This window comes from Pseudopipra pipra, chromosome 28 (assembly GCF_036250125.1).
Source record: "Pseudopipra pipra isolate bDixPip1 chromosome 28, bDixPip1.hap1, whole genome shotgun sequence".
In the NCBI taxonomy this organism is placed as follows: Eukaryota; Metazoa; Chordata; class Aves; order Passeriformes; family Pipridae; genus Pseudopipra; species Pseudopipra pipra.
In genome coordinates this window covers 1411317-1432503 of record NC_087576.1, presented here as the reverse complement: position 1 = coordinate 1432503, position 21187 = coordinate 1411317, and the positions used below count along the sequence as shown (strand labels likewise).

The window sequence follows — 21187 nt, the reverse complement described above, 5'->3', positions numbered from 1 at the left end:
TACAAATATATATGTATACACCCATATATATACAAACACATGTATGTACACACACATATATATATACATAGATACATATCTATACATACATATATACACATGTATATACGTATATACATAGATACATATACATAGATATATGTAGATATATATATTATACATATATATATACACACATAGAGATAGATAGAAATATAGATATATTTCATATATATACACACACAGATAGATACATAGATAGAAATATAGATAGATATATTTCAGGTGCTGCCAGTGCTGCAGCTGGAGGGGACGAGGGGATTCTTGGCAGCTCTGAGGGGACACTTTCCCCCAGAATCTGCCCTTTCCCTCAGGGCTTCCACAGCGCAAACATTCACCCTCACGGCTCCAAAACCGCCGAGCGGGAGGCGCCCAGCGCCCGCCAGGGTCTGCCATGCAGAACACCCTGGGCAGGGCTCATCCAGCGGCCCCGCGGCCCCTCAGGGCTGTGTCTGTGCCACGGTTTTGTTTTATCACCGCCCCTGAGGGGCCGCCGCCATTACAGGGGCCCGCCTTCCCTTTGACGTCACTTCCCGTTCCGGTAATGGCGGCGCCCTGAGCGTGTGGGCCGGCACCGCTGTCCCCGTCCCCGGCACCGCTGTCCCCGTCCCTGGCACCGCCGCCGCTTCGCTGTCACCGCCGTCGCTGTCGCCGCCACCGCCACCATGCACTCGGACGATGTGAGCCCGCCCGTCCCTTCGCTTCGGCCCGGCCGCGCCTCCGCCCCACGTGGCCGGCGGGGAGGAGGGGAGCGGGGTGTCCCCTGTCCCTCACACCGGGGGTGGCCGATGGGCAAGAGGGGGGGATGCAAATGGGGGTTTGGCAGCAGCAGATGTGCTGTGCCTGCGCCCCTTGTGACTCCGCACCCTCCCCTGCCAGTGGGGTGTCCAATGTTTGTGGGGTTCCCCCCGATAGAGCCGCACCGGGGGATGCTGGAGCCGGGAGGAGGGCCGGGGGGCCGGGTGAGGGGTGCCGGGGTGTGTGACCCGCTGTTTGTCCCCGCAGATTGTCTGGAGCATGCTGGGGAACAGGCAGTTCTGCTCCTACAAGATGACGTGAGTTTTTGGGGGGCACGGGGTGGGCTGAGCCCGGGGGGGGGCTGTGGGAGGGACACACTCGGGTGCCCCTCAAACCTCGGCATGTCCCCCCTGTGCCACCACGGCCACACATGAGGCTGCAAGGGGCAGGTGGGCAGTGGGGTCTTCCTGCCCTCCCCTACTTAATTAATTCCCTCTCACCCCTTTATCCAGCACCAAAACCCAGAACTTCTGTCGCAACGAGTACAACCTGACGGGGCTGTGCAACCGCTCGTCCTGCCCGCTGGCCAACAGCCAGTACGCCACCATCCGCGAGGAGAAAGGTGGGTCCCCTCTCCTGGGAGCCAGGAGGGATTTCCTCGTGGAAAGGGTGGCCAGGCATTGGAAGGGGCTGCCCAGGGAGGTGTTGGAGTCCCCATCCCTGGAGGTGTCCAAGGAATGACTGGACGTGGCACTCTGGGCTGGTGACGAGGTGGGGATGGGGCACAGGGTGGACTCGTCTTTCCCACCTGGATGTTCCTGTGCTCTGGCAGCTGCAGGGAGCCCATGGGCAGGGAGGGGGTGAGGGGCACCCTGGCTCTGGGATGTGCTCAGCGGGATCGTGTTCCCTGTTCCCAGGTCGGTGTTACCTGTACATGAAGACGATCGAGCGGGCGGCGTTTCCCCGGCGCCTCTGGGAGCGGGTGAGCTCAGGGGAGCAGAGGGGTCACAGAGAGGGCTCTGAGGGCCTTTACTGAGGGGCAGGGAGGGTGTCCCCACGACAAGAGGACATGGCCTCAAGCTGTGCCAGGGGAGGTTCAGGTTGGACATCAGGAGGAATTTCTTCCTGGAAAGGGTTGTTAAACACTGGGAGGGTCTGCCCAGGGAGGTGGTGGAGTCCCCGTCCCTGGAGGTGTCCAAGGAACAACTCAGTGCCAAGGTGGGGATTGGGCACAGGTTGGACTCGATGGTCTGGGAGGCCTTTTCCAACCTCAGTGATTCTGGGAGCGACGTGACTGCTCCCAGATGTCCCTGCTGTGTAACTCAACTCTCCCCCTGTCCCTCCCAGGTCCTGCTAAACAAGAACTACGAGAAGGCTCTGGAGCAGATCGACGAGAACCTCATCTACTGGCCGCGGTTCATCCGGCACAAGTGCAAGCAGAGGTTCACCAAGATCACTCAGTACCTGATCCGCATCCGCAAGCTGACCCTCAAGAGACAGTAAGGGACACCCCCAGCGGGCACTGCTGCCCCCCTGGACACTTACACCAGTTGCAGCCACGTTTCTAATGAGGAAAGTGCTGGCTGTTGCTCCCCAGAGGGTGACAGATTCCCAGCTGCCTGTTGTTCCCTGCAGGAGGAAGCTCGTCCCGCTGCGCAGGAAGATTGAGAGGCGGGAGAAGAGGCGAGAGGTAACAGCGCTCCTTCTGTCCCCTCTGGTCACTGCTCCTGGGCCTCAGCCTGACAGCTCCTCTCTCTCTCCTTTAGGAAAAAGCCCTGATTGCTGCTCAGCTGGATAATGCCATCGAGAAGGAACTGCTGGAGAGACTGAAGCAGGACACAGTAAGGATCCCCCTGGGAGCACACTTTAGTTTGATGCTGCCCGTGTGCAGGCTTTCCAAGTGTGCCTTCCTCCTGTGACCTACAGAAAATCCACTTTTTTTTTCCAGTATGGAGACATTTACAACTTCCCCATCCACGCCTTTGACAAAGCCCTAAAACAGCAAGGGGCAGAGAGCGAGAGCGAGTCGGAGGCAGAGCAGGAAGAGGAGGAGGAGGATGAGGTAAAGCTTTCAGCCACTGCCCCATCACTCCTGCCCTGCCCCAGTGCTGAGCTGTGGCACTGCAGGGTGAGAAGAAGGCATCAGGAGAGCTCAGGAAGCTTGGCCTTGGTGGCTCTTCTGCCATGAGTTGTGACCCTGTTGTGCTCAGTCCCAGCTCTGACTCTGTTTCTTGCAGGATGTGGGTACAAGGGAGTTTGTGGAAGCAGAGGAGAGCGAGCTCAGTGACTTTGAGGTAGGTGAAGCACCAGGTGTAAACTGTCTGGTCACCTCCACCCTTTGGTGCCTCTGGTGGTGGGTAAGAGCCAGCAAGATCAGATTTGTGGAAGGTACAGTCAGACTGCAGTGTACCCACTCCAGCCCAGCTCCTCTGGTCAGACAGCTGGGAGCCAGGGATTATAGAAGGGACTTGGACACATGAGGTAATTTTGGAGAAGGGGGAGGTTTAGTTGCACAGCTTGCTCTGACATCACTCTTGTCACTCAATTCTTTCTCAGGACATGGATAAGTTGGAGACAAGTAGTGAAGAGGAGCAGGAAGAGGAGGAAGAAGTAGAGAAGAAAGCCTCTCACTCCAAATCTAAAGGGAAAACGCCCCTGAAAGGACCAGCCAGGAGAAAACGTCCCTACATTGAAATAGAGTATGAAGAAGAAACAGAGCCAACCACCAAAACAAAAGCAGCCTGAGGCCTCCCTGATCCCATTTGGTACTGACTGACAGGACTCCAGATCTGTCACCAGCTTTCACCACTGTGCAAGACCTTCAATAACTCCTTGTTTTATACTCTAGATGAAAAATTTTTTCTAAGAAAAGCAGGGTTTCTGTCCCAACCCCAGGCAATGGCAGCAAGTTTGTACAACTGGATGAAGCACAGCTGTAAGGAAGAAGATCCCCCACCTTCTCTACAGCCATAAAAAGCTCAGCTTGGACTGTGCTCCATGAAAGGACCTGGCCTGGGGGGCACTGCTGCTTTGGGCCGTGGCTGGAGAAGCCACACATGGCCCAGGGAGCACACACGTGTATTTTGGGGGACATGGCAGGTATGGGGCCAACAGGTGGGACAAGACAGGCAGTAACTTTAAATAAACAAACCAGTTTTACTGTACAAAATTGGGGTGGGTGCTGTCAGCCTCCTCACGTGCTCTCCTGCACCCTCCTGATGCATTCCCGCACACGGTTCTCCTCACAGCTGCTGTACACCCCTTCCAGCAGCACCTGCAACAAGAACAGCGGCATTCCTGGTGCCTTGGCACTGGAAAAAGATTCCCAGTGGGCTTTATGGTGTTACCAACCCTCCCCCAGCTCTGTTGGGAGAGAGCTGCACAGAGCACGGCTCGATACCTGTCGATAGGTGTGGAGTCACCAGTTATTGATGCTTGAGGAAGGAACTGGGCACCTGCACACCCCACACTGCCCCTCCTCAGGTGCTGAGCCCCGGACTCACCTTCACCTGCCCTCTGGAGCAGTGATCCAGCAGGATGAGGCACTGGGTGGCCCTTTGGAGCAGGGCGGCTCTGACGGGCTCCGGCGTCGGGCCCGGGTCCGTGTGAACATCCCAGATCAGCCTCAGCAGGGCTTTGAGGAGCACGGGGAGCCTGCAGGGCATCCTGCCAGGGAGAACAGCACCACACCTCAGCCCAAAGCCTGCCCAAGCCAGGGGGAAGCACAGCTTTGCTGAGCAGTTCCTGGAGCTGCCTAAGGCCAGTGTGCCAGGAGGGGACGGACCTGGACACACAGGTAACCTTGGGATGGAGTGTCAGGAATGCTGTCACTGCACAGCCTGATTCACAGCACAGGGCTCACTCCACAGAGATTTAACTTATAGCCAAGCTGATGCTTCCAGAACAGGCACAAGTTGGATGGAAACGAGGACCTGGCTTAATTTTTGGGTCAGATTTTTCAGCCAAGCAGCAATGCCAGTGACTCCTCCCTGGGACAAACCCTTAGGATTCCAGGGCCTGTTCCTCAAGCAGCAGTAACTTTGGCCCTTAAAGTGGAAACACTTAGGCCAGGGTTTGTGTTCAGGCCAGGTTTTCTGGGCACAGTGCCTGTCACCCCCGAGAGGTACCTGGGCCAGGCGTGCTCTATGGTGCACTGCAGTGTCTCCAGTATTCCCAGTCTGGCTTCTTCCTCAGGGCCATCAGAGACTTCCAGGTAGCCCAGGATGACTCGCTCCAGCCTCTTCAGGTGCCGCACCACCAGGATGCCGAGTCTGCAGGCACAGAGACGGCCTGAGGGGGGAGGAGACCCTTGGACAGCAAGGCCAAGGCCTGTCCTGGTTGGGTCACTGCTCTCCCCTCCTCACCAAGGCAGGCAGGGCCCCTGTGCAGAGCTGGTTCCTCTCCCCTCCCCAGCAAGGGCAGGGTGCCCAGGTACAGCTCTGAGCTCTCACCTCCTGACGAAGGCGGGCAGGATCCCCCCATAGACCCTCCTCAGCGCCAGCCGGTGCTCCCCCTCCATGTGTGTCAGGACCAGCTGCAGCACCTCGTCGCACTGGGAGCGGGGTCTCACCTGGCCCTGGTGCCCCTGGTGCCGCTGGGATCGCTCCAGGATGGGCAGCAGGTCCAGCAGGCACAGCAGCACTGCCTGGTTTGGGGAGAGACAGCGGAGCTGGGCAATCCTGGTCACATTCTGTCTAAAACACCAACCCTCTGAGCACCCCCAGCTGCTGCTGCTGCTCATCTGACAGGCCCAGCTACTCCTACCTGGATGAGAGGAGCCTCCCGGGAGTAGAGGTGGTTGTAGAGGGCGTGGAACACCACCTGGGCCCTGTTGAACTGGCACAGATCCGCACCCGGCTGCAACAACAGAGAGCAGGGGGTTAGTCCTGGGCACCACACCCAGCTACAGCCTAAGGAAAGAGCACAGCCCTCCCAAACCCTGGGGCATCCTGGGCACGAGGAACTCTGCTCACAGGTGCTGTAAACGCAGGTTAAATGCTGCCACCCTCAGAAGCAGCCACTTCCTTCTCCTAATTTCACCTCCCCAGCTGCTGCTGTGCAGTTCCACTGGCAACACTTGCTGCTGTCCGGTTCAGGTGTGAACTGGCTGAGATGTGGCAAAGCAGTTCTCTGCTTTGTGTTACAGCTGTAACAACTGCACAGGTTTAACCACAGGGGGACAGCGTGGAAGAGAGGGCAGAACTGCTGGTTAACAGCAGAACCAGGAAGAGAAGTTAGGAATCCCAACAGGAGTCCAACCCGCCCGAGGGAACGGCTGGAGCTGTGTCAGGGCAGGGTTAGGTTGGAGATCAGGAAAAGATTCTTCCCCCAGAGGGTGGTGGGGCACTGAACAGGCTCCCGAGGGTTTGGTCACAGCCTCAAGGCTGCCAGAGCTCCAGGAGTGTTTGGACAACGCTCTGAGGGATTCGAGGTCTCCCCTCCCTCACCACATTGAGGACGATGTGGTGCAGGCACTGCACTCCCAGCACTTTGTTCTCCTCCTGGAAGTCATCGGAGATGAGCAGTGAGGGTGGCAGGACCCGCTCCAGGTGAGGGCCCAGCCAGGGCCGGGTGACGTGGGGCAGCGTCCAGCAGAACACGTGTTTGGTGGCAGGGTTGCGCTTCCAGGTGTCCCTGGAGACACAAACACCAGCTCAGGGAACACTGGGAATAATGAGCACTGCTTTCCTGGGCACGGGGACCAGCTGACAGCAAACCCAGACTGATCCCCCCCAGCATCTTCCATTACCGGGCATTTGCAAAGCTCCTGGCCTCTAATCATGTGTTTTATTTATTACTTAATAGATATTCTTCATTTATCCCCTTTATATCTCATGTTTGTAACCCCTGAGCTCAGTGCCCCAAAGGCTTCCAGCACTCCCCACACAGAGTCACCCATTCCCTCCCCTCCCTACTCACTTGGTTAACTCCTGTTTCAGGAGCCCCATCACGGCTCCAAACCTTCCTTCCTCATCCCCATCCTTTCCCCGCAGGAATTCAGCCACGGACACGCAGCCTGCGGCCCGGACCAGCATCTCCAGCAGCTCCCGGGCCACCGCCCGGCTCCTCTCGGTGGTCCAGGGCCGCTCCTCGAGGTGTGTGACAGCGAAGACGTAGATGTGTGCCAGCACACGGCGCAGCGCGGGACCCGCCGCGGGCGCCTCGGGGCATTCCTGGCTCCTCCCGGCATCCTCCAGCTTCTTCAGCAGGAGCGCAAACACGGCGCCCACCTGCTGTGCCCTCTCTGCCGCAGCAGCGTGCTCCCTGTCCCGGCCGGGGGGCTCCGCTCCGTCCTGCTCCCGCCCCGGGGGGGCCGCGGACTCGCCCAGCGCGGCCGCCAGCTCGCCCAGCGCCGCGGGGCTGCCGGGCCCGAGGAGGAACCACCGCGGGTCCGCCGCCTCCAGCAGCTCCCTGAGGGCTCCGGGGCCATCGGACAGCGACAGCCGGGCCTGCAGCAGCACCTGCTCGGCCGAGGGGACCGAGGGGGGCGGCGGCGGCTGCCCGGGACCCCCCTCCGGCCTCTGGCCACCGGCATCCATGGCGCGACCCGGCAGCGCCTCCCGCGCCCTAAAACAGCGCTAAATACACATCCCTGCCGGCAGCAGCGCCTTCCGGGGCGCGGAGACCCCCGAGAGACCCTCGGAGACCCCGAAAACCCCTTCGAGACCCCTGAGAGACCCCCGGTCCCCTCCGCGCCTCCCGCACCAGCGGCTCGAACTGTCGCAAAACACCCCGCTTGCCGTAAAGCCGGCGCGCCGGGGGGGGGCGTGGCGCCGCGAGAATAAATTACCATGGATAATTAGCGGCGAAAACGCGGGGAAGGAGGGGCGGTGAGGGGCGAAAAGGGCGAAACGGGGGGATGTGAGGGAACGAATCCATGGCGTGGAGCGCGCTGTGTCAGTGAGAAGGGAGAACTACACATCTCGAGGTCGCCCTGACTTAGATAAAAGTGGTGCGGCGGTAGGTCTGGGCGCGGGAAGACCGTTCATTGATCCTTCCGGTTCATGACCATGATGAATGGGATGGACACGCGCCTGCGTGACGTGTGCGCCCTCAGTTACGACATCGCACAGTCCCTTCTGACCGCCGGGGGGTCCTGACGTCACACATGACGTCATATTTACAGTTGTTATGTTAAAAATAGTTATACCAGAAAACAAAAGGAAATGGGGGGGTTAATGACGTCATTGCTGGCGTGATCACAGCTTGGAGGTGTCAAAAACCAGTGGAAATGGGCAAACTGGGGGGTGCAGGGGAGGGGGGCTTTTGGGTTGTGCTTATGCCCTCTGTGGCGCCTGGGGGGGGTCTCAGCATCCCCCCTTGGGCTTTTTTGGGGTCCCCCAAAATGCTCCTGTGGCTCCTGGGGGTCCTGGGGGTCCTGGGCCCACCCCTTGCGCTCTCTTGGGCCCCCCTGAAGTGCCCCCAAGGCACCTGGGGGAGGTCTCAGCATCCCCCCTGGCTCCCCCCGAATGGCCCCGTAGCCCCCACAGCTCAGACTGGCTGAGAAATCACCATTTAATAATTTTTTTACACAAAACTGTACATTCCCTCCACGCCCCCCGAGGGTGTGAGGGGGGAACAGGTACAAAAATACTCTGTGCAGCAAAGTTGCGGGGGGGCAGGACACGACAACCCCCTCCCCGACCCTGGGGGGGGCTCAGCTCCCCACAGGGAATCCCAGGAGGTCCCGGCTCCATGTGGAGCACGAGGGGGACAACTCAAAACCCCAACCAAAGCCACGACCCCCCAGTTAAAAACCCCAGCTGGGAGACTCGGGACGAGCCGTGCGGCCCCGGGGTGGGGGGCAATGCTGCGTGCGTGGAGCTGCGATCCCACAGTCCCACGATGGATCCCAGGGGATGAGGCCGGTCTGGAGCAGGGCTGGCTCACACCAGCTCATCCAGGAGGGTCCCGATGCCGGCGCGGGGCTGTGCTGGAGCAGCCATGGGCTTGTTGCACATGGGGCACACGCAGCGCACCTCCAGCCACTTCACCAGGCACCTGCGGGCGGGGACACGCGGGAATTCCAGCCCTGCCGGGGAATTCCCCCCTTTCCCGAAGCCCCACTCACTTCCTGTGGAAGGCGTGCTGGCACGGCAGCACCCCCAGCTCCTCCCTCGCCCTGAAATCCTCCAGGCACACGGCGCAGGTCTGCTGTGGGAGGTGACAGCACAGGGAGGGCGGGTGTGAACGCTGGGGAAATCCCGGGCATTTCCAGCTGGGAGCTCAGCTCAGTTCCCAAACCGCCTCCGGGGAGGGGGATTCCCTCCCAGTCCCCAGCCTTGTGGTGCCGGCACATCCACACATCACATCCCAAACATCCCATCCCAGTCCCAGCACATCCACACATCCCATCCCCAAACATCCCATCCCATCCCAATCCCAGCACATCCACACATCACATCCCAAACATCCCATCCCATTCCAATCCCAGCACATCCACACATCACATCCCAAACATCCCATCCTATCCCAGTCCCAGCACATCCACACATCACATCCCAAACATCCCATCCCATTCCAATCCTAGCACATCCACACATCACATCCCCAAACATCCCATCATATCCCAATCCCAGCACATCCCCACATCACATCCCTGTCCCACCCTCCCCATCTGCTCCTGAGCCCCCCTCAGCCCCCCCTGGAGCAGATGGGAAGCATCCTCAGCGTTATCCCTGTGAACCCCAAATCCATCCCGAGCCAGAGGCGGCCCCGCTCACCCCGTGCACGTTCAGCCTCCGGGCATCGCCCTTCAAAACCACCTGAGGGAGAAAAGGAGGGAGAGGGTGGAACACCGGGAAGGAGGATCCTGCCCCGGCAGGGGCTGAACGGGGCCGGGCAGGGGCAGGGTGAGCCCGGGGGTGTTTCTGGGCAGGCTGTCCCATCCCACCCCTTTGGAAGGTGCCCTCCTGGGATGAGCAGCCTCGGGCCCTGCCATGTCCCCTCCTGCCCACCCCAAACCCAGCCAGGGGCAGCCCCGGGCGTTACCTCCTTGTACCCGAAGCGCTCGCTCTGCGCCTGGTGCCGCAGTTTGCTGCAGAGGGGGAGAGAAAGGCACCGTGAGCGTCACGGCCACGAGCGAACAGCGCGGCCAGGAACATTCCAGGGGCACAGGGAGTCAGGGGAGCACGCCCTTCCCACCGGGATTTGGGGATCAGCAGCTCTGGGGCTGCCTTTGGGCAGCGGGCAGGGCCAGCCCGAGCTGCTCCCGCGGGGCAGGAACGGGATGCCAAGGGCTGGCAGCCCCGATTGTTTGCCTTAGGAAGTCGTTCACGGTGCAGGAAGTGCTGGATTTCCAGCCGGCAGCTCCCGGCCCTGCCGTGACCTTGGGTCGGGAAAACCAGCTGGCACAGAAACCCAGCGGGAACGGGGAGGAAGGGGCAGCTTGAAGTGGGGCTTCTACTCCCAGCGAGGCACCAAAACGCTCTTCCACAGCCCCAAAAACTTCTGGAGGACACAGGGGACACGGGGAAGAGCTGGGACATCCCGCAGGACAGGACTGAGCCAGCCGGGAACAGCAGCAGCTGCCCCGGCTTTGGGGTTAAAAATAGCCCTCCCCGACCAGGGAGCGATGTAAAGGCACATCCTCCCTCTCCCTGCCCGACACAATGTGTCCCTCCTGCGGTCCCCTGGAAAACAAGAGCCCCTTCCTGCGCTTCCTGCCCTGCTCCGGGAGCTGCAGGGACCACGATCCCGGCGGGGGCTTGTCCCCGTGTTCTGGGACAGGACAAGGGAAGGGCCGGGGGTGCCCCAGGGCTGCCCACCCACCCCCTGGCACAGCCCCCCGGCTCACCTGATGAAGTAGCAGCAGAAGATGAGGCTGAGCACGAAGATGAAGATGCCGGTGCCGAAAATGACCATGTAGATGTTGAGGGGCAGGTCCTGGAAGGTGAGGGGTGGCATCGTGCAGGGTTTACTGGGGTAAACCAGCCCCAGGCTGCAGGAGCACCCTTGGGGGAGAGCAGAAAAGTCAGTGTTGAGGGTGGGAAAAAGGGGGAAAGGAGGTGAAGATGATGTGCTGTGAGAGCAGGGAGAGCCTGGGCTGGCTCTGTCCCCTCTGGAGTTTGCAAAGTGGGCAGAAACCAACGCCAGGACATCGTCCCGCAAGCTGTGATCCTGTGAGATCTGTGAGATCTCCCCTGGAAGAGCGGCAGCCCCTCAGAGCAGCTCAGTGAGGCACCAGCAGCTGCATTTCCACAGCCACCAAACCCTCCTCCAGCAGCACAAATGTACCCCAGGCACAACGCAGGCGGCTGGGAGACCAGGAGGCCCCGTGCTTTCATCTCCAGAGGAACACGTGGAGGCTGGAAGGGGATTTAGGGAAGGACAGAGCGAAAAAAAACACCCCAGCTTGAAAAACAAGAACAGTTGGTGTCTGTCACTGCGCTGTGGGAGCAGCAGAAGCAAGAGCTGGTTTGTCCTCGGTGCTGGGGACACTGATCCAACCCCCTTTCCCAGCAAAACCACGGGTGCCAGTCCCACCCTGATGCCCAGAACACCATGGGGGACATGTGGGTGTCACACAGGGCTGGTGACAGTGGGACAGTCCCACTGAACCGAGGGGAACAGGCACAGAGGCCCCAAGCCCTGAATACGTCTCAGACTGTGCTCTCCCAAGAGCTGGAGCTCTGATTTCTCCTCAGCTCTCACCCAGACAGGACTTTAGAAAGAGAGGAGCCCCCTCTGTGCCCCACAGAGCAGCTCCCCCAGCCCCTTCCTCCCTCTCAGCACCCTCCTCCTCCTCAAAAACCTCCTCCACTGTGCCACTGGAGCAGCACCAGAGGAGAGCCTGCACTGCAGGAAAGGGGGTTTTCCTGCCCCAGAGGGCAGAGCCACTTGTAATCACCACAAACAATCCATCATCCACCTCGTGCCCAGGGCTGGAAAGGGAGGATTTGCTTGCTGGGTCCCCCTCTCTCCTGGCCTCCTGCTCCCGAGACCACCAGGTGCAGGAAAAGACAATAGGAAAGGTTTCATTATTTTTTGCCATTTCCTTGCTGGAAATGATTTGAGAAATGCTCCCAAAAAAAAAAAAAAAAAAAAATCCCACCCAAACCAAAGCAAAGCATATACAGCTCTGGGAGAAAAACAAACCCACTGAGCAAGGACATGAGGTAATGCTGGTGCACCTGGAGGAGGGACAGGGGTGGATGGAGGAAGCCAGGCTGGGCAGAGGGAGGTGGGTTGTGGTAACAATAACGGGCCACAGTGAAACAATAACCCTTCCCATGGGCCTTCCAGGCCATTCCCAGGAGCTGCTGAGGAGCACCAGCCTCTGTGCCACAGGAGTGGGGACAGGAAGGGTCCCAAAGGTAGAGCTTGGAGAGGGGAGAGGGGCTGATGGCCAGCAGGGCATGGCCTGGACCTGCTGGTGGCCACCTGTGATGAGCTGGAAAAGCCCTTGTCTGGAATGGCAGGAGGAGAATTGGGATGGGAAAGCCCTTGTCTGGGAGAGCAAGAGGAGAATTGGGATGGGAAAGCCCTTGTTTGGGAGAGCAGGAGGAGAATTGGGATGGGAAAGCCCTTGTTTGGGAGAGCAGGAGGAGAATTGGGATGGGAAAGCTCCTGTCAGGGATAGTGGGAGGAGAATCAGCTCCCCAGAGAGTGGGGAAAGCTGGGATGTGCATCCTGCAGGTTTTCCAGGAGAAGTATCAGGAGGGGATGGGAAGGAGAACCCCAAGAGACACAAACCCTCCCCAGCACACCCCCCTGTGTTCGTCTGAGGGGCTCCAAACCCAGTGGATGACCCCAACCAGCCCACTCAGCCCCCCTGCTCTGCACGGGGCCATCCCTCCCTCCCACCCCATGGGGCAGAAATCCCATTCCCCGACCCCAGAGCTGCTCCCTGAGCTCTGCTCCACGTGAAGACACCCGAAATCCCCACAGGGGGACACATCCACGGGGAAAAGCCCCCTAGGTGCTGGGAGAGGGGCAGCCAAACAGTCAGCAGGGGAAGCCTGAGGTGGAACAGGAGCTGCTGGAGCAGCCCCGGGGCGAGGGAAGCAGAGAGGAGCTGACAAGTCCCTGCCAGCCACAGCACAGCTAATTGTGGACTCACCAGCTCAGCAGGGTCATTCCCATTCAACGGGGCATCCAGGAATTCATGAGCTCTGGGCTGTGAGGCCAAAAAGTGGCCCCAGGGAAGTGCCTTCATGGGATGGTCCTGCCAGGACGAGCCCTGGAGCTGCTGAGCTCAGCATCCCCAAAAAGCAAGGCCCTCCCATCCTTTCCCCCCCATCCCTCCCCTCCCCTCCAGCAGAGCCTGGGAGGTGCCTGGGTGGTTTTGATTATCACAGACCCCTTCACCCAACAAAGGTGTCCCTGTTTTTAGCTCAACAGAAATGGATCAAATCCGGGCTCAGATGACGTGAAATTAAGAGCTGATGAGCACCAAACCCATGTCACCAGCTCAAGTCTCCCAGAACCAGAACTCCCAAAGACTGGAGCAGTTATTTAGTTGGAAAAAAAAAATGAGAAAAGAGGGATCAGCTGACATGTCCCCACAGACACCTGGGGACTTTCTGGACCCTCCTCCCGCACAAAGGATGCTCAGGAAGGTGCTTTGTTCTGCCAGCAAAGTATTTCTCACCCAAACTGCCAAAGCTTTGGCCCCTCAGACGCCACATTTTGGAGCATTTCAAGTCAGGACAGACACAAGTTTCCACCCGGGCTGCGCAGGCTCAGGGTTTTTGCTGAGCAGGGGCTTCTCCCTCACCCCGATTCTTGTTCAATAAAACAAATGGAAAACTCAGCAGGTCATTAAATAAAACCATTCTTTCTCCTCCCACACAAAGGCTGTGGGGCTTTGCATCAGAAAATTGAATGCAGCTTCCATATAATTTTTGCTGGATGGGGTTTCCTGCCAAAGCTGCCCCTAAGCCAAGCAGTTCTCTGGGGGGGACACCAGCTCCCCTCCAAACGAGGGCCCCTGGACTGTGCAGTCCTGAGCCACAGGTGAGCAACAGGAGGAGAAGCTGTGGTGCAAAGGAGGAGCTGAGGTGCAGAGGCAGCAGTTCGGCCCTCAGGCCGTGGGGATGATTTCAATAAACCTATTTAGGCTGAAAATGGGATTTCTTAGTGGATCTCAGACTTCTTCTTCCCACCGACAGCCCCAGCTCTGTAAAGGTCCTGGACAGCACTGGGCCCTGCTGATTTACTGAATATCTGCCTAAGTGCCCGAGCTGGGTGCCCTCAACCCAGCCCCTGAACAAGGGTGGGCTCTGTCCCTGGTGCTCCCCAGAGGCTCTGAAAGCAAAGCCCCTCTTATTCCGGGTGTTCCTTTCCACACAGAGCCACGCTGGGAGCATTTCCTGACACCCACACACTCCCACATGTGCCGGGGAACTCCCCGTGGGACCCCTCGTCCCCCACGAGCCCACCAGGGATGTGTTACAGGGCAGGAAGCCACCGGCTGCATCCTATTTTTAAGCTTCAAAGGCTGTAACCCTTTTCGTCAATTAAATCAGCCCGGTCCTTTTGTTGCTCGGGCAGGGCTTTGATGGTGGAATTCCCGGCGCGGCTTCTCGGCTACTTCAGCCGTAAAAAACAAACCACTTCTCGTTCAAACCAAAACCCTCCCTCACATGTGCAGACTCAGCTCCGCGTTCCTGAGAACTTCTTAGGGCCGACACGGAGCGTGAGGAGCCGCTGAGGGCGAAGGGAGGGCTAAAAATAAGTTAATTCCACTTTTGCAGACACACGAAAAGGGGGGTTAGGGAGTTTTTTGGTTGGGGCTTTTTTTTTTTTTTTTTCCGTCGGTGCAACCAGCGAAAAAGTGGAAAATCCATTTGGCCGCCGGCTTTATCCCTGGGAACCGGGCAGGACTCGCCGCTCCGGGAGCAGGACGGTGGCACCGGGACCCCGGGAGCCCTCGGAGCGGGGTCCGTGCGCCCATCCCCGCCGGGGATGCCCCGCTGCCCCCGACCCACAGCCCGCATCCCTCCCTTCCCGGGCAGGGCAGAGGGGAGCGGCTCCCCCTCCCCATCGCCCCCATCCCCGACCCTCCCCATCGCCCCCGCTCTCACCGTGGCACCACTGGAACGGAGGCATCCGGCAGCCGCTCCGCGGGGCCGGGGAGGCTCGGCCGGGCCATGGCCGGGAGCGGCCGTGCCCGCAAAACCCCGCCCCGGCCCCGGCAGCCCCCCCGGAGCCGCCCCCGGACCGCCCCCGCCGCGCCGGGACACGGGGATGGCACGGGCGGGGTGTCCCCGGGGCACCGGACACACACACGGGGGTCCCAGCCCTGAGCATCCCACGGGGATCCCAGCCCTGAGCATCCCATGGGTGTCCCTGAGCATCCCATGGGTGACCCTGAGCATCCCGGGGTGCCCCAGCCCTGAGCATCCCACGGGTCCCTGCACATCCCATGGGTGTCCCTGCACATCCCACGGGTGTCCCTGCACATCCCACGGGTGTCCCAGCCCATCCCACGGGTCCCTGCACATCCCATGGGTGTCTCTGAGCATCCTGGGGTGTCCCTGCACATCCTGAGATGTCCCTGCCCTGCGCATCCCATGGCGACTGTCCCAGGAAACAAATCCCGCCCCATCCTCCGGCAGCAGCAGCGCTCCCACACGTGATCCAGGTGGGGATGACCTGCCTCAAATGCCACCTGGCTGGTGCCCAGCCCGTCCTCGGGCACGGACCAGCCCTTTGGGGGACCCCCCCCCCACAGGGCACCGAGCTCCTGGAGGCTCTCAGTCTCAGGTTTGGGATGGGATAGGCTGGATACCCATGGAAAAGGTTGTCCAGCCCTGGCACAGCTGCCCAGGGCAGTGGTGGATAAATCCCTGGAGGGATTTAACAGAGAGATGTGGCATGTGGGGACGTGGGTTTAGTGGTGGCCTTGGCAGTGCTGGGGAATGGCTGGACTTGATCTCAGAGGTCTTTTCCAACCTCAAGGACTTTATGATCGGCATCTCCCTCCGAGCTGTGGCCCCTGCAGGTGGCTGGTGACCACGGGGCTCCTCTCCCTCCGTGTTTACAGGATCCCAGCACAGCCGGCGCTGCTCCGGGCGCCCTCCGGAAGCGCGGGAAGAATGGAGCTATAATAAGAGCGGGAGGACAATGAGTGCTGGGAGCGTGTGGGGCACCCTGGGGCCGCCTCTGCCACACAGACACCCGCTCCTGGCCTTGGTCACCCTCCTGGGCTCGGCCCAGCACTCGGGGAAGGGGTTTGTCGCAGGCCTGGCTGGAGCTGGGTGCTGGATGGAGCCCCTGTGAGACCCAGCCCAGCTCTGCTCCCCACCAGGAGCCCCCCTCTGTCCCCGCTGCTGCAGGGGAAGGAGTGGGGATGCCCAGCACTGTGGGGGCTCAGGTTTGACCCCTGCACTGAGGATCTGGGGGAAATCAGATCCAGCTCAGCCCTGAGTGCTCGGGGTGATGCTCTGCCACCCACAGCCGGAGCTGTCCCAAAGCAAAGGGGGGCCCGGATTTTTCCTTAGCTCTGGCTTTATTTTCACGGGTTGACACGAGGCATGGAGAACACCCAAACACTGGGATGGGAGGCTGAGCCCACACACCAGGCCTGGTTCACGAGGCTACACACACCGAGAGCACACGGGGGGACACGACAGGGGACACAGAGCTTCGGTGTCCTGCGAGGGAGGGACGGGGCTGGCTCGGCAAACGCATCTGCCAGGAGGGAGAACGAGGAGGCCTCCTGGAGCCCACGGGGATGGAGTGACCTGTGAGGTGGGGCCGAGTCCCTCCGGAGGCATCTTGGAGCGAGCAGGCTGGGAGGGAGGCTCTGGTCAGGCCTGTCTGGGTGGCAGGATTGCAGGTGGAGGGGCTGTGCCGGACCCCTGGGAATGGCTGGCAGGGCTGGGCACCCCCTGGGCTGAGGGGACCCACGAGCTGCCGAGCGACTGTGCCGTGGGGAGAGAGCCTGGTCTGGGCACGGGGTGGGCACTGCTCCCACCACAGCACACCCCCCCCTCCTCCTCCTCCTCCTTCAGGAGCTCCTCTTCAGCCTCAGGGCATTGTCCAGGGCCACCAGCTGGCGCAGGAAGCCGCGGTTGGGGATGATGCCACGGTGGTCCTTGACTGTCTTTATGGCTTCTACGAGGGGCATGTGGTGGCGGATCATGAGGTAGGCGAGGACCAAGGTGGCCGACCTGCTCACCCCGACAGCGCAGTGCACGAGGATCCTCCCTGGGGGGCAAACACGGGGGCTGGGTCACGGCACCACACGGATCCCAACCGAGAACCAGCACCCGGAGCTGGGGGGGCTCAGGTGAGCAGCACCCGGGTGTAGGGCCCCAGGTGTGGGGTGGCAAAAGGCATCAGCCTGTTGTGGTGTCCCAAACCAGACTGAACCAAACCAGACTGAACCAAACCAGGCTGAACCAAACCAGGCTGAACAGGCTCAGCCACGGCTCGGGACACGGGCTGGGGCTGTGACCCGGCAGGGCAGTGCTCTTAGAGCCCCACGATGTTCTGAGCTGGGAGGGAGCCCCAGGGATCATCGAGCCCAGCTCTTCAGTGAGTGGCCCACACAGGGGTCAAACCCACCGCCCTGGTGTCACCAGCACCACGAGCTGACCCCAGGGTCACCCACCCGCCCTGTTCCCTCCGTGCAGGAGGCACCACCCCACAAACCCCACTGTTTCCCAGGATGCTGAGCCAACGGGGTGTCAACCCAGCCTCCCTTCCCACTGCTGCTCCCCACTGCCCCACAGAACCCCTGCCCACGGACCTTCATTCAGGGCCTGGTGGATGAAGTCGGCGGCGGGGTAGAAGTAGGGGCTCATGTCGAAGGAGGGCGAGTCGTGGGCCTCGATGCCCAGGTAGCGGATCCCGGTGCCCTCGTAGTACTCGGCCCCCCCCCTCCACTTGCTGTGGGAGGCGTTGAGCACGTGGGTGATGCGCAGCTGGGCCAGCTCCCGCCGGTTGGAGGCTATATCCCTGCAGGGGGGGGGACAGGGCACGGCTCAGACCCCTCACGAGTTCCCAAAGGCTGTCCCGTGCCAACATTCCCGCCTGAGTGAGGTGGGCACGGAGGAGAACAACCAGGTCCTGAAGATTCTCCAGTTTTAAGTCCCTGACCCCCCTCCACACCCCACCACAGCAGCAGGATACAGCTTCTTGGGGAGGGGAAGAAGAGGGGCAGGCACTGAACTCCTGGGACAGGACCCCAGGGAATGGCTGGAGCTGTGTCAGGGCAGGGTCAGATTGGATCTCAGGCAAAGGTTCTTCCCCCAGAGGCTGGTTGGGCACTGACCAGGCTCCCCAGGGCAGTGGGCACAGCCCCAAGGCTGCCAGAGCTCCAGGAGGGTTTAGATGATCCTCTGGGGCACAGGGGGTGACCCTTGGGGATGGGCCTGTGCAGGGTGAGGAGCTGGACTGGATGCTCCTTGGGGGTCCCTTCCAGCTCAGCCTATTCTGTGATCCTGTGAACCCTTCACAGCCCCGCTGGGAAGGACTTCCAAGTCCTCCTTCCTTTCTCCCGGTGTTCCACACCCATCTCATCCTCCTCTCCCTCCTTTTCCCAACTTTCCCCCTCCCAAGATTTCCCCCAAGCAGCCCTGACCCGCCCTGGTCCCCATCCCGTTCCCATTACATACTGGTCTCCCAGGTAGAGTCCCGGCCACACCTCATCAGCGTGGTTACAGGCCGTCTTGCCCGTGTACAGGAGCCTCTCCAGCTCGAAGACGCTGAGGATGGGGTGTCCCCCGCGCTCCTCCCGCGGGGCCCGGCTCGGGGACCTGCTGCCGGCCCTGGAGAACCTGGACAGGAAGGCCATGGGAGCTGCCGAGACCCACCCGGCATAGCTGTGGGGGCCAGGAGGCCGCGCGGGGGCCCGCAGGTCACTTCTGCTGCCGCTGCCACCCACGGTCCTGCCGGGGAAGCAGGGGAGATGCTGTGAGGAGAAGCGGCCCCTCGGTGCCACGGAGACACTGAGGGGCTGGAGCATGTCCAGGGGAGGGAACAGAGCTGGGAAGGGTCTGGAGCACCATGAGCAGCTGGGGGGACTCAACCTGGAGAAAAGGAGGCTCAGGGGGGACCTTCTGGCTCTGCAACCCCCTGACAGGAGGGGGGAGCTGCCAGGGAACAAGGGACAGGAGGAGAGGGAACGGCCTCCAGCTGTGCCAGGGGAGGCTCAGGTTGGACATCAGGAGGAATTTCTCCCTGGAAAGGGTTGGTTAAACATTGGAACTGCCCAGGGAGGTTTGGAGTGCCCAGCCCTGGAGGTGCCCAGGGAAGGCCTGGCCGTGGCACTCAGTGCTCTGGGCTGGGGGACGAGGTGGGGATGGGGCACAGGGGGGACTCAATGGTCTAGGAGGGCTCTTCCAACCTCAGTGATCCTGGGATTCTTTGGTGTTCTAATTGGGGACCTCTCACTCCGTCCCTTTTGTAGAAATACTGGCCCAAAGCAGCCAGTTCTCACCCTCCCCATGTCAGGTCAGCTCCCCGCTGCTTCCCAGCGTGAGGCCGAGCATCCTCTGCATCCCTTCCAAGAAGGAAAACTGCTGGGAAGAAGTTGGTGCTGCCAGGGCTGGCGAGGCAGCCAGACTGCTGAGCCTCCACAGGCTGAACTTTTGCTCCAGCCCCATGACTTTGGGCTGAGGCCACGTTGGCAGGAGATGCTCTGCACAGGGCCACCTTCCTCCTGGGCCCTGGGGCAGCGCCAGCCCGGGGCTGGTGCTGCCAAACCTGCGCTCAAGAGGCGAGGAAAGGCAGCCAGGTCTGGGCAAAACACCAGGGCTGGGGAGGAGAAAGCCCCAGACAGGTGGAGGATTCCATATGGCACCAGGCAGCCTGGCCAGGACCCAGGCTCCTGCAGAGCCCTCCGGGGAGGGAGAGGCAGGATTAACCCCTCCCTGCACAGCAGTGCTGCTGCTGCTGCACCCCCACAGCCAGGGCTGGGCTGGGAAGAGTTAACTCCAGGGAATGAGAGGGCTCGTTTTACACAGCAGCTCCTCCAGGACACAACAGCTCTGCTCCCAAGCCCTTGGATCGTTGGGATGTTTGTCACACATCTGCAGGAACCCTCCCCTGGGAGGTCACGGTCCCTGGGCCAGATGTGGTCAGAGGGGCCTTTTTCTGCTGCTGCCCGGCTGACAGTCCCTCCCACGGGAATCAATTCCCTTTCTCCCATCACTCCCACCCTGGGGGGTGCCCAAAGAGCCTCCCCTCCCACCCCCCAGCCCAGCCCAGCCCCAGCCAGTTGTCCCTGGGACTGGAGAGGGGGACACAACGACCTTGGGCTGCCCAGGCTGGGGCAGAGCCCGTGAGGGATGTGCTGCCCGAGGCACCAGCCAGCGGAGCAGAAGGAAGAGCCTCCAGCCACTCCTTGGCAACGTGAGGAGAAAAGCATTGCAAGGACACGGGGGAGCTGGGAGGAGGCTCATGGATGTCTCCCTCCCCACTCCCCTTTCCAGGGGGGCACTTCAGACCCCGGGGAGCTGCGCAGGGCAGGTCAGCCCTGCCCAAACTGCCCATCCCTGGCCCCCAGCACAGATCTCACCCTGCTCTGAGCACGTTTGGGCTCCTCCACGCCGGGAATTCAGACTTGGCAAAGCCCACCCGGGGAAAGGCACCGGGCAGGGCCCTCAAACCTTGGGTGACCTTGGCTGCAGCACAGCCACATGTCACCAGCGCTGAGAGACAAGCAGCAGGGGGGTCTGGAAAAGCGACTGAATCACGCAGGAAGGCTGGGACTGGAGGAGCTGCAGCCCCTCTTCCTGCCACAGCTGGAAAAGCAGCAATCCACACCTTTCCTGGGCCAAAGCTGCCTCCAGCATCCCACCCCCTGCACAGCCCCACGCCAGCCCCCCGAGGGGTCACAGGGTCACTGCCCCACATCCCGGGGCTGGGAGCAGCTCCCCCAGCACTCGGGGCACCCAAACCCCCCCAGGCATGAGATGTACCCCCTCTGCAAAGAGGGGTCACTCCCCGCTCCCCCCGGGGCAGCTCCAGACCCCCCGTGCCAGGCTGGCAGGGAGGGGGCTCACCCTGGGCACCCAGCTCCCTGCCAGACGGACAGACAGACAGACAGACAGACACACAGCCCCGGCGGGGAGGGGACGCCCACCCCTCACCCTACCTTGGCGAGGGCTGGGATTCCTTCTGGGAGCGGGGGCAGGCTCAGCTCCAGTCGGCCATGTCTCGCCGCTGCCGCCGCCGCTGGAGAGAGAGGCTGATGTATGAACATCTATTTTAAGGCATGACATGGCCAGAGGCAGCTTTGTTTATCTCACGCTGTGCATGGATGGAGCAGGAGCCCATGGCAGCAGCACATCCCAACCCTCCCGCCAGCCCTGCTCTGCCTCCTCCTCCTCCTCCTCCTCCTCCTCCTCCTCCTCCTGCACAGCAACAGGGAAGAAGGGCGAGCTGAGAAAGTGCTGCCCGAGCCATGATTCCCCACCCCGGGAATCTCGAGGGGGTGAATCCTCAGCTGTTTTAC

General features: G+C 61.0%; 4 protein-coding genes and 1 non-coding gene across 7 annotated transcripts; 2 read left to right on the top strand and 3 right to left on the bottom strand.

The window, feature by feature from the left end:
- The first annotated feature begins 562 nt into the window (after nt 1-562).
- MAK16 (MAK16 homolog) lies at nt 563-3946 on the top strand. 2 transcript variants are annotated; one of them, XM_064638094.1, is made up of 10 exons: nt 563-719; nt 1045-1094; nt 1290-1399; nt 1695-1759; nt 2125-2276; nt 2413-2467; nt 2544-2618; nt 2726-2905; nt 3015-3071; nt 3334-3946. In XM_064638094.1, exons 1-10 carry the CDS (start codon nt 705-707, stop codon nt 3520-3522), a joined length of 948 nt encoding a protein of 315 aa, XP_064494164.1. In that variant the 5' UTR covers nt 563-704; the 3' UTR covers nt 3523-3946. The 2 variants fall into 2 exon arrangements, with proteins under 2 accessions (XP_064494164.1, XP_064494165.1); XM_064638095.1 differs by having other exon boundaries at nt 565-719; nt 2726-2839.
- TTI2 (TELO2 interacting protein 2) lies at nt 3910-7477 on the bottom strand. Its single transcript, XM_064638093.1, has 7 exons — nt 6697-7477; nt 6225-6411; nt 5542-5634; nt 5229-5422; nt 4905-5048; nt 4281-4443; nt 3910-4051 (listed from the first exon to the last, which is right to left on the bottom strand). The coding sequence occupies exons 1-7, from the start codon at nt 7314-7316 to the stop codon at nt 3971-3973; spliced, it is 1482 nt and encodes a 493-aa protein (XP_064494163.1). The 5' UTR covers nt 7317-7477; the 3' UTR covers nt 3910-3970.
- A 291-nt stretch (nt 7478-7768) lies between these two features.
- On the top strand, nt 7769-7862 carry LOC135403840 (small nucleolar RNA U13). Its single transcript, XR_010425509.1, has one exon. It is a non-coding gene; the product is annotated as a small nucleolar RNA U13 (small nucleolar RNA).
- A 412-nt stretch (nt 7863-8274) lies between these two features.
- On the bottom strand, nt 8275-14908 carry RNF122 (ring finger protein 122). 2 transcript variants are annotated; one of them, XM_064638097.1, is made up of 6 exons: nt 14805-14908; nt 10574-10730; nt 9769-9814; nt 9501-9542; nt 8849-8931; nt 8275-8778 (listed from the first exon to the last, which is right to left on the bottom strand). In XM_064638097.1, the coding sequence occupies exons 1-6, from the start codon at nt 14827-14829 to the stop codon at nt 8664-8666; spliced, it is 468 nt and encodes a 155-aa protein (XP_064494167.1). In that variant the 5' UTR covers nt 14830-14908; the 3' UTR covers nt 8275-8663. The 2 variants fall into 2 exon arrangements, with proteins under 2 accessions (XP_064494167.1, XP_064494168.1); XM_064638098.1 differs by having other exon boundaries at nt 8849-8928.
- A 1304-nt stretch (nt 14909-16212) lies between these two features.
- Nucleotides 16213-20950, bottom strand: DUSP26 (dual specificity phosphatase 26). The gene is given in 6 exon segments (XM_064638127.1): nt 16213-16932; nt 17477-17685; nt 18345-18617; nt 20828-20868; nt 20871-20915; nt 20918-20950. Coding segments are annotated over 6 exon segments (786 nt in total). The 5' UTR covers nt 20936-20950; the 3' UTR covers nt 16213-16732.
- Between the last annotated feature and the right edge of the window lie 237 nt (nt 20951-21187).